We start from the raw sequence: 12,186 nt of genomic DNA, 5'->3' as shown, positions 1-12,186 counted from the left end.
CAAGGTCATTCTGGTTTTGTTTGGGTGCCGAAAACAGAGTTTGGGAGTGGGGGAATATTAGAGGTTAGTTTGGAAGGCTCAGAGGGCTGACAGGTCGAGCTAATGACACATGGAGACCACGAGGAGATGCTGGCCAGCAGGAGTGACTCCGAGGACTCCAGGGAGGACAAAAGTGCCATCAGGTGCATCTTCTTCTCGGAGTTTCATCACATAGCTGGACCCAAAATTACCTGTCAGGTTTGTTTGTTTTATGGAGAGCCAATGGATTTTTTAGTATTTTTACTTCAACAGGTACCTGATAACTACGTGTCCAAAGACATCTTTGACAATGTCTCGGTGTATATAATTCCGAAAGCACAACTGCAGAGGAGTACAATCACAGTGTGAGTGAATTTAAACATTTTGAACGAATATTCATGTCTTTCTTGGCTTTTGTGGATAAAATTCTGAAGGATTTTTCGTTAAAATGCAAAGTTTTTTCTTGAATCCCTTAAATCAGGTTTGTTTTGTTTGTTTTGACTACAAAAAGGGATTTATTTAGTACAATGAACATTGACAATTTTAATAATTTCGCTGTAGTCAATTGGGTAATTTTGTTAATTCAGTAACGAAGTAGTTAAATGAGACAAGTGACGAAACTGTTGACTGGTTTTTATCGGGTTTCTCAAAATCTTAGGGAGATAGCAAAATTTTCATTATCACCTTTTTTGTGGAGCGAATTGAGAGCTACAACAAATGTAATGATAAGAATCCTGTTATCTCTCATAGATTCGGAGATATTCCTCAAAAACTGGCGTCAGAGACAACTTAAGGGGGGAGCCTGCTTTAGAGGCTTCAAAAAATCTATATTTTCAAGGATTTTTTTGGAAAGGAAAGAAATGTCTGATTGAAATGAAACTTTTATGATGTATTCTTATATATTTGAAGAGTCTTCTCAAATTTTTTTATTATTATACATTAGATATTCTTCATGTTTGATGAAGTTTACGGAGGCGCCTCGAGTGTGCAATTTCTGTGTGGCGGGCAAGATGTAGGTCGCAATTTTCATGTGAAACAAAAAAACAAAAGAAATTTTCAATTTTCAATAGTGTAATTCCTAGGTGAACCACGAAAATTCAACAAAAAGTGAAAAATTCAACAATTTTTCGCAGATTGAAAAAAAAATGCATTTAAAAAAAAAATTTACTTTAAATCGTTTAAAAACCGGATTAATGTTAACTTTCTTAAGATGTGCTAGGTTCACCTAGAAGAGAATTTAATTCCAAATACAACGCATTTTGATTCGTTTCGATAGGACGTTTACTTTTTTTCCTATCTTGCCCGTCAATTTGAAAAAATCATAAAAATGGAAATCCGAGAATTCACGTCAAAGTTTTCGTGATGCTCGTATACCTGCTTGACGCTTGCTCTCTCGTCTGTATCTCCGGAAATAATCCGAATTTTGTTCTGAAATTTTGCAGACATATTCTTGGATAGTTTAGGAAGTGATTTACGCAAAAAAAAAAAAAATCGATTTTTTGAAGCCTCTAAAACAGCCTCCCCCCTTAACTTGTCATTTTAGCACTTGGCTACTGTACTAAAAAATGATTTTTTTCACGCAGGACTCTGAGAGATTGTAAAATCCTGGGCTTTCCCGTGAAAATAGACCACAAAAAATACGCGAGGAATGCATTTTACTTCAACCTCTGTTTCGTATGTGACGCAGAAGCAAGAACTGTTCACTACGAACCGGTAGTGAAAAAAATGTCTGATTTTCTGGTAAATAAATATCCCCAACCCTCCCCAGCCACCCACACCCCACTAATTAATCCACTCCACGTCTCTATTTCTATCAGATGGCCCTAGAAGTGGAGAATTGTTTTCTGTCGTCGGTCTCAGAGGATAAATGCCGCCTTTCCGAGATGCTTCGACAAGTGATGAACGACCTGAACACTCACAAAATGTGTATATTAACCGAAGGAACGATGACAACACACCTGAAAGTCGTACGATTGGCAGCCGAGCCAAAGCCAGTGCTGGATCACCAAGTGCCAATATTTATGGAAGGCAAGGAGGCATATTGCAGTGATCAGTGGGATTTGACGACTCAGCAGGTGCTTCCCTACATCGATGGCTTCAATCATGTCGCAAGAATCGCCGCCGAAGCAGACGTTGAGAATAATCTAGTCAAGAGTTGTGTTCAAAATTTAGTGTACTACGGTGTTGTCACTCTTATTCCCATTTTTCAATACAGCAATGTTTATGCTACAACTCCTAAGTTGAAGAAACTGGCTGATGACTATGATCTGCAGCAGAGATGTATCAATTATGCCTCGAAATCACGTGAGTTCATGACATTTTGTATTGAATTTAATTGAAATGGATTAAACGTTTAATTGATACTTCTTTATATGAATTCGTTTTCAAATTATCAAATTATTTTATTTAATTGGAATAATTAATAGTAAGAAGTTGTGATTCTAGGATAATATTAAGGAGAATTATGATATTATCTACATTTGTTATAAAATATTGACGTATTTCGTGAAATGATGGATAAATGAAAATTCCAAAAATGATCATCTTAGGGGGTTAAAAATTCTGATTCGTTTAAGATGGTCAGATGATAATCAATAATATTGATCATTATATTATGGATCAGGTATTCCGCTTTTCGTAACTACCAATGATGTTTTTATTATATGAATGAGGTTTCACAGTTTCGATTAACTTGGAAGAACCTATTAATTGTTTATGGGAATTCAATTGTAATTCATATGAAGACATTCGTTTTGTCCCGGTATTAAAGAAGAATTCGTTCCAGAATCATTTACTTTCTTTGGAGCTGCATTTTAATTACGAAGGAATGAAAATCTTTATATAAATCGATCTCTACCTAAATTAGAATTAAATTTCAATAAGCAATTGAAAGCGACTCCTAATTTAATGGAAAAAGTGGAAAGTGATTCATATAAGGAGAACAACATCTCTGTTTTCAAAAATATCAGCCCTTTATACAAATCAGCATTAAATTCTAGTAATGGATTTGAAATTATGAGAAGGTGCGATGATGAACAAACCTTTAAAACAGTCTCTTAATCATTCAAAGAGAAATGTTTGACTGCTCTTACATTTATTATGTTCAGGTCAGTCAACAAAATATGCTGATGTGAATTTACAGTTTTCATTTGGTAGAAGACCACCGAGTGAGTTAATTCTAGTCAAAATCAGTGGTGCACCATCAGGTGCAACTAAAGTGCATTCGTCTTCCCCCATATTACAAATAACGATCCCATAACAAGGATAATATCATAACTCCATTTTCCAAAATTTTCAGCACTGGAGCCCTAATTGTTCGTTAAACACGAGCTTTATTATGTCTCAATTCATATTTGATACAAAATAATTAAAAAAAATAGTAATAAAAATGAGAATATCTCAAAATAATTTATACTGTCATTTCATGAAAGCCAATATTATTTACCAATACTATTGTTATTAATGATATTTGTGGCGAATAATATTGTTCGGTAATATTATGTCACATGAATACTTTCACGTCCATTGATTGATTACATAATTTTCAGCACGACAATTAGCTTATTTGAGAGATATCTATCGAATGTATGCCAGTATGACACATGGAACAAGCATGAGAGACTTGTGTCAGCGTCTCAATCCCCAGAATTTAAGAATCAACGAGCGGAGACTAGTTCAATTCGGACTGATCGAGGCCCTCATTCGTCGTGTGTATAGAGTAATCAAAATTATTAAAAATAAATAAAACCAGTGGAGAAGTGGCTAATCGAGATAAGTCACTTTTGACTAGTCAAGAATTTTTTGTTGATATCTCGATATCTAAGGATGATAGCAAAATTTTTATAATAACATTTTTCGTGGAGCGAATTAAGCACTACAACAAATGTCGTAACAAAAATTTCGCTATCTCTCTTAGATTTGGAGATATTACTCAAAAACATGGCTCAGAGAAGAGTCAACTTATCTTGTTTTAGCACTTTGGTAATGGAATAAGCTCAATATTATGTAAATAAATAAACAAACAATTGCAGTACCCGATATACATAAAAGGAAATTGCGGAGAAATGGAAGAGGATGAAGACTGTCGATCAGATTCAATCTACAAGTACTTTACTGGTTCCTACAGCCTCGATGAAATTTGCTGCACAACTGGTCAGTCAGCAGCTCAAATCGAGGAGACTGTGGAGAAGGACTCAAACATCGTAATATTGTGGAAATAATTAATTTCCAATTAAACTATAAATATAAAGTACAAATTCAGTAGCGAAATGGTAAAACGAGATAAGTTGACTTATCTCTGAGCCGAGTTTTCGAAGAATATCTCCGAATCTAAGAGAGATAAAAAAATTTTTGATATGATATTTGTTGTAGCTCTCAAATGGCCCCACAAAAAAGGTTCAAACAAAAATTTTGTTATCTCTCCTAGATCTTGAGATATTCATCAAGAACTGGTCAACACTCAGAAGTGACCGATCTCGGTTTACCACTCCCCCACTAATTTTATTCTCATGAAATAAAATTTATACAAAATCAGGACATTCCGAATTATTTAACTTTATCGATCATCGCCTTGACCTCACTGATGTAGACCTCCGGAACATTATTAGCCCTCATTTCCTTGCACTTCTTCTCCATAGCCTCTCTCAGTCTCTTCTTTCTCATCTCCATCTCCGCCCTGATAGTCATTCCCTCCTCGAACATCTTCCTCCTCAATTCGATTTTCCTTCCCTCCTTCTCGTTAACCTGTTGAAGAATAATTTTCCGATGATGATGTGCCTCCTTTTGGCGCTCCTCCCTCTCTCTCTGCTCCTTGCTGATCGCCTCCTTCTGGTACTGAAGAATCTTCTGGAATTCTCGCCTCTCTCTCTCGATCTCCATCGCCTGGAGCATTTTTCTGTACTTGATCTGGTCCTCTCGTGCCATTGCCAAGACTTTTCGTGTCTCCAATCTCTTCAGGGCTGCCTCCTTCTCCTTTCGTCGCCACTCGCGCTCCACCTCCTCCTGGACTCTCGCTGCGTTCAACTCGTCTATTTGCGATTGTAATTCGGTGGCTTGTTGTGTCTGGGCTGCCATTCGAGATCTCTCGCGGTCCTTTCGCACTTTTGCCAACCGCTGTTCTTCAGCCTGAGCAGCTTCGCGTTCTGCTTTCTTCTTTTGGTATTCACGAATTCTGAATAATTGCAAATTTATCAGTTAGAGAGAGAGAATTGATGGGTAATAAATTTCATCGATCAAGGGATTGAAAAATTCTGTAGGATTTGAGGGAAAAATCGTTAACATTTAGAACTGGAATTTATTCTAAGGGGATGAAAACATTTTCTAGTGATCTACCCTTCCTTGACTATCCTCTGACTCATTGGTAATTACTGGTGACAAGTTTTTGTTCATTAACTCTCTGTTTTTTGGTAGGGGAAGAGATACATAGGGACCGATTTTTCGATTCTCTAATTTCAATTGCACATTTTCAGGACGAAGTTCAATGTTTTTTTTTTAAAATACTCGTCTTAGTGGGCCCTATCTAGATCGATCAAAAAAATCTAGATTTGTTCACATGAAATTTCGTGAGAAACTTAGTAAACACGATAAATTAACAAAAAATAGAGATAGCGAGTTAAAATTTCGTACACTTGTAGCTCTCATAATATAGAAGGTTCGTGTGGTGGGTGGACACAATCGGCCAGGCGGTTCCAGAGATATTGAACCTTTTGCATGAATGTATTTCTTTGAATATCTCAGGAACCACTCAACGGATTTCAATTTTCTTTCCTTCAAAATACTCGTCTCAGGGGGTATCATATTGAGCGATGAAAATATGTATAACCATCCATATAAAAACCACGAGATATTGCAGTTTTTCTTTTTTTATATAAATATTTTGTCTTGCATACTCAATATTTTGTTGAAAAATTGGAATGCTGAGTTGAAATTTGATGTGATCATAGTTTTTACGATATTAAAGGATCATACGTCGGATGGACACAATCGGTCCGGGGGTAGTTGGAAAATTGATTTTTTTGTTAAAATTAATGTTACTAATACGTTGAACATATCTTTCTAAACTCCGTAGCGAATGTCAGGACTTATTTGCAAGAACAAAATACAAAGTGATCACACGATATCTGTCCAATGAATGACGATTGTTTTTCTAAGCTTCAAATGGATGAAAAATATCTCAAATCATCTCGAAAATATTTATTATTTCAAAGTAAAAACCGAATTATTTTCTTTCTCTCGAAGACTCTTTCGAAATCTTAATTTTCTTTTCAACTAGAATTATGACAGCTCCATTCAAAAGCAAATTACTAAGTCCCTTCATGAAAATTAAACGATCTAAAGATAAATTATTTTAAAAAACATCAACTCATGGTGTCCACCGAATAGCAGTTCTACCCATATTGTTCACTCCCAGTTGATATCTCATAAGAAAATCCAAATAATTTCAACAAAACGTTCCACAAACCCACTCTAAAAATCCTGAATCGTTAATTAAAATCATTAGGTCATCACCTGAGATCGAGTATCCTTTGTTCTTCTTTCTCCATCTGCTTGTACCTCATCAGCTTTTCATTTTCTATGATCAATTCTTGTCGAACTCTCAAGGCTTCTTCCTCCTTCCTCTTGGCCTTGGCAACCTCCTCGTCCTGCCACGCAATGTTACTCAAGTTGATGAGCTTTCCCTCCTCCCTTTTCCTCTCGAACTCGATGATCTTCTGCTCCTCATTCTCCAAAATCTGATTACGAAGTAATCTCGCATATTTTCTCCTCCTCGCCATTTCCACCTCCTCCTTCTTGGCCTCTTCCTCCATTTTTTGTTTTCGTTCATTCTCTATCATCTGATTGAGTCGCTTCTCCTCGTCGTTCATCTCCTTCTCGATTATCCTCTTCTCGGACACCTGGAGATCTCTGATTGCTCGACACTTTGTCTCGAGGATGAGCCTGTTGCACATCTGAATCTCCTCTTCCTGCTCTAGTTTTAAGTCGTAAGCTCGCTCCAGGAGGTGCATTGTCTTTCGTCTGGCCTCGGCCTCGAGGTCGTCGAGCTTCAGAGCTTTGTCCCGACGCTTCGCCAGGTCTATCTGCTTTATCTCCTCTTTTCTGGCCATTGATTCAGCCAGTAAACGTGCCTTCTCGTTCTCCAACTCCAGAAGTGCTGACTCTTTATCTTCTTTCGTTCGTAAACCATCGAGTGCACGACTACGAAAGTACTCGTATTCTGATTTTGTTATCACTTTTGCAGATTTTGGTAGCTTCCTGGGTATTTTGTCACATGGAATGCAAAGGTGTTGATTGTTCTGGAATAATTTAATCATTTGGGATAGTGAGTTTGGATCGGTGAACTTTAGGTAACATATTTTGATAGAAAAAATGATTTTTATGGTTTTGTGTTTTTTGAGTGAAGTATCAATTACTAGAATTAATTTGAATAAATTAAATTATAAAATTCAATGAATGAATGATGAATGAACTTTTTTAATTAATCTACTTTGAAATTCTTTCAATAAATTGAATTTAAATAAATTGATTTTGATGCAAAATGAATTTAAATGAATTGAATTACAAAAGTTAATGACTGAATGAATGAATTTAATGAATGAATGATTTTTAAAAAAATAAATCTATTTTAAAACTTTTTTAATAAATTGAATTTAAATAAATTAAGTTTGAATCCAAATGAATTTAAATGAAAATTTTTAAAAATAGGAAATCACTTACATCTTTAGTATTAAAGAGACTCTTCTTAGAAGGGGCAGAATTAACCCTATCGGCACTTCCCCTCCCGCTACTGTAAATTCTCGACCCGCTGTTGACCCTCGTGACCCTTCCTCCATTTTTCTCAACAGTCATCACTGAATTTTTCGTCATAAGAAAAAAAAATGGCAAAATCCGAGAGCTGAGGGTGAATGACAGCCAGAATTTGCACTCGTGTTCAGACTGTTTGTTCAATACGAATTGAGCAACGAAATATCTGGCGGATAACGAACTGGAATTGTAAATCGATTGCTGTACACTTTGGCGCAGATCGGAGAGGGGTCACGACACTCTTGGTGACCCCACAGGTCGGCTATTACCTGTCACAGCTCTCATAATACCCCGTAATCGTTAATAATAATATGTCGAGAAGGACGATAATAGAACATTTGAATATTTAATTCAGCGGATTCAGTTCTTGTAGTCAAGTATTGAGTTAAGTGGTAGTTCAGTCTTAAATAAGACAATGTTTGAATTTTATTATTTTAGTATTTCTATTATTTTAGTATTATTTTAGTATTAATTCTAAAGGCTGGGGAGGATGTAAAGCGAAGAAAGACATTTGTAACATCAAGGAAATAAATAATAATAAATAAAAAAATAAATAAATAAATAATAGTATTAATTTTAGAATTTTTTGCACCTATTCTAAAAAATCGAGAACCTCTACAGGTCAAAAGTTGTTAAATGACATTGAAATATTTCACAACCATTGTTTTTTATACTAGTTTTCAAGGTTGTAAATATTGTAAATATTGACTGTTTTTTTTTAAAATAAAACTGAGAATAAAACTTGGTAATAAAAAATCAGTTAAGTAATAGTGACAGTAATAGTTGTTGATTGTAAAAGAATTTCATGATGTGGGAAACCGTTTTTTTGTTGACATCTCTTCCGCATTCGCTTAGGAAAAATATACTCGACGAGTTATTTTCAGCAGGAAAATTCATTTAAAGTGGATGTAGTCTTTGAGATGCACAAAATGTTGAAAATTACATGAAGTTTTTAGAAAATTTGATAGCATTTGGAATCGTAACTATTTATAATTGTCAATAATGGCTTCGGTTATTGAAAAAAGTTGGAAAATCAGAACTTGATACGAAAAAATGTAATTTTTTTATCATTAGACATGAAAAAATTGAGGATTTTTTTGACATTTCGTAAAAGACAATTCATTGGGTAGAAAAGGAGCTTAATTATTTGTTTATAAGATGGATGTTTCAAAAAATATCAATACTTTCAGAAATTTAATTTAGAGAATGCTGACTATGAATTAATGTTTCGGTATTTTCCTCTGGAATTAGTTGAAAAATTTGGAATTTGAAAATATTCAAAAGCAGTATATGGGTCGGTAAAATACCGACCTGAGGGTAGATCTACTCTAACGCCAGTCTTCGATTTAGAGATGATATTAATCCTCTTTTTGAGAGCTGTCTTTAAAATGAAATATTTTATTAGAACAAATAAATTAATTAAAATCGATTGAATTGATTTTAAGAGGCACAATCAGGTGCGAAAAATTATTGTTAATTGGTGAAAACAACAATTAAATTAAACAGTTTAAACAGTTAAACAGTTAAACAGTTAAATTTTTTGTTGTTTTCACCAATTATTGTTAATTGGTGAAAATTTAACTTCAAGGGAGGTACTTCTGAGGCTCAAAGGAGACACTTTTCCGTTCGGATAACCCTTATTTTTTAGAGGCATTTTGACCGCTGAGTGACTGACGGGAGACGAGAGGTATTCGAACGCAGCTGCAAAGGATTGCGCTGTAAAGTGCGAGAGAAACCGTCAAAATTGCTTTATTGTCGCCACTTCAAGGGATTAAGTTGTAAACAACTGTAATATTTGAGACATTCGTGTGGGAATTTGACGTGAAAGATACACTTCATGAAGAGATAATTGTGTAGAGACGTTATATAAAAAAAGGGAGACCGGGACCTTAAACGTTTTTTGCATTTAGTTTGGGAAGATCCTAGAGACAAATGGAACGGGTATTTCCCATTCCCGGGGAGAAACATTTTGGTTATAATTTTTCGTAACCACGACATACCCGAGACTTCCCAAGATTAATAAATATCTTCCTTTTGTTCTCAAATTTGGAGATGAAACGTCTATCAAACTTATCATTCAATAAAATTTATTTTACTCATAAGCCGAAAGGGGTCGAAAGGAGAAGAAATTATTAGTGTTTTTTTTTTGTTTTGATTTATATAAATACTGCTAGTTGTTTTTATAAATCTGGCTAGTAAATTATAAGAGATTTTAAGAGAGGCTGGGGAGCATGTGAAACAAAGAAGAAAACTTTTGTAACATCAAGGAAATAAATAATAATAATAATAATAATAATAATAATAGTAATGTATATAATAATCCATTATTTTACTCATAATTCAAAATATATACATTTATAAAATAAATTAAATATACATTTAAGGCAATTCAATCTCACCCTTAAATTTTCATAATCGTAATAAATTGTATTGAATGCATAAAATATATATTGTACAAGACATCCCTTATTTTTTAAATTAATCTTTAATTTAATTGAACAAAAAATGTTTTATATTCTCATCTCAAAAGAAATAACTCCATTCGCCTTATCCTTCCACCTCATTCCCTAAAATCCACGTAATTATCTCAACAAATCCAAAAAATCCCCATTCAATCGTCAAAAATTAATCCCACCCCCAGTGAATAAATTGTAAACAGAGAAAGCGCCTTTCCAACAACAAACACGAAAACCACAAGGGAAATAAAATGTCAGATCCGTTGAATAGAACTTGTCTATTTCCCCGCACCCACACATTCAGTAAAATACTAACACTACGATAGCTCGTGAAAAACTTTTCCCGACTCTAAGCAGAATTTTCCCTCCGCAAACTCCTTCCGCGTTCGTCTAGAAAAAAATACCCCACAATTCATCGAAAAAAAAATATTTCAAATACCAGTCATCATGTGAATTTTAAATGACAGCGATTTAATAAAGAACAAATGGAGGGGAATAGAGTGACTGATATCGATGCTTTCCTCTTCATAAAAAATTTATAAATTCCCTAGACCAGTCCAAGGGCTGATATCGAGGTGGTGAGGGTGGGTTTGTCTCCCACAAACTTTTTCACCCCTCCCCCTCCTCCTCCAATTTTTTTTGCTCACTCTGATAAATCCGTAAAACAGTGGACGGGGGTGAAGGTGTAAGGCGGAGGGGGAGGAAGGCAACAGGGGGATGAAAAAAAAAATTACACGAAAAGACAACGATACAGACGATATCGAGGTGAATAACGAACATATGGTTTCCCTGGGGGTTGTAATTTGCATAAACTAGGGGTTGGGACCACAAGGATGAATTAACAGCCCTCACCACAATTTAGCAACATTATAATTTGTTAAGATAAATTGCTCACAATTATGACGATCGATTGGTTATTTTTATTGTAAGTTTATTTTTCATCGTTACCTCCGGGCATGTGACGTTGACTAAAAGTGACAATCGGCTTTATGACTATTTCTTATCAATCGGTTATTGTAGAAATTAGTGTCTTGACAGTAAACTGGTAAGATTACAACACACATTTGTCATTTAGATACAAAAATGCGGGACACACGTAACACATTTTTTCTCTCCTAAATGTAGTAAATATTTTAGAAGTTTGTGGGAGTTTTGAAATAACTTCATTCAAATAATTCTTTATTGAGAATTATTTTCGTATGTCGTAGAGTTGATTAACAAAACATTAGTGAAGATCAATGCAAACAGAATTCGATTTTTTTATATCTTTTAGTTATTGAAGGTACGCAGATCTACATGATTTATTTACACTATCGGTTGTTATCTTGGTCTAGTGTATTTGCATTGTATACATGGTTCGATTTTTCCCCTTTTGAAGTATTAATTTTATATCTTTCTGAGTCAAAGGAAATTCTATATTTTTTTATATTTTATATTTTTGTAAGAAGTGATGGAGGGAGAATTCTGGAATTTGCAGATATTGGAAAGAGCAAAAACAATTTGAACATATAAATTAAATTTATTACACTATGAGGTCATTTTTCTTGGCGAGACCCTCTATGTATAAGAAAAATTCCAGATGAATGTTTACGAAATAATATAAACAAATGACTAAGCCTGGAAAGAAATAACGCATGATGTCGATCCTATGGTCTTTCTAACTCTGACGCTGACGTCTCTTGTTCAGTCTAGCGAATGCTCTTGACGTGAGAACACATCATAACAAAATATAGTTCAATTGCTTTTACATGAAAGAGTCATTGATTTATTAATTAAAAGCTGCTATTGGTTTTCAATAAAACCAATAGCAGCTTTTAAAATGGGGAAAACCAAGTTTGGAAATTAAACTTTTATTTTTTCAAGATTTCTCCTCAGATTTTCTTGGTTACATTAGGGACAGAACCCTATCACA

General features: G+C 34.6%; 2 protein-coding genes across 2 annotated transcripts; one reads left to right on the top strand and one right to left on the bottom strand.

Moving 5' to 3' along the window:
* Nucleotides 1–26: 26 nt before the first annotated feature.
* Nucleotides 27–4,551, top strand: LOC135166014 (GATOR1 complex protein NPRL2). Its single transcript, XM_064127920.1, has 6 exons — nucleotides 27–237; nucleotides 292–383; nucleotides 1,602–1,758; nucleotides 1,836–2,322; nucleotides 3,567–3,736; nucleotides 4,050–4,551. Exons 1-6 carry the CDS (start codon nucleotides 103–105, stop codon nucleotides 4,236–4,238), a joined length of 1,230 nt encoding a protein of 409 aa, XP_063983990.1. The 5' UTR covers nucleotides 27–102; the 3' UTR covers nucleotides 4,239–4,551.
* Nucleotides 4,426–8,204, bottom strand: LOC135166012 (cilia- and flagella-associated protein 45-like). Its single transcript, XM_064127917.1, has 3 exons — nucleotides 7,732–8,204; nucleotides 6,526–7,310; nucleotides 4,426–5,188 (listed from the first exon to the last, which is right to left on the bottom strand). The coding sequence occupies exons 1-3, from the start codon at nucleotides 7,879–7,881 to the stop codon at nucleotides 4,564–4,566; spliced, it is 1,560 nt and encodes a 519-aa protein (XP_063983987.1). The 5' UTR covers nucleotides 7,882–8,204; the 3' UTR covers nucleotides 4,426–4,563.
* Nucleotides 8,205–12,186: the final 3,982 nt, after the last annotated feature.

This window comes from Diachasmimorpha longicaudata, chromosome 9 (assembly GCF_034640455.1).
Source record: "Diachasmimorpha longicaudata isolate KC_UGA_2023 chromosome 9, iyDiaLong2, whole genome shotgun sequence".
In the NCBI taxonomy this organism is placed as follows: domain Eukaryota; kingdom Metazoa; phylum Arthropoda; class Insecta; order Hymenoptera; family Braconidae; genus Diachasmimorpha; species Diachasmimorpha longicaudata.
Note: the sequence above shows the minus strand (reverse complement) of the source record. Positions and strands in the feature narration are given on the sequence as shown.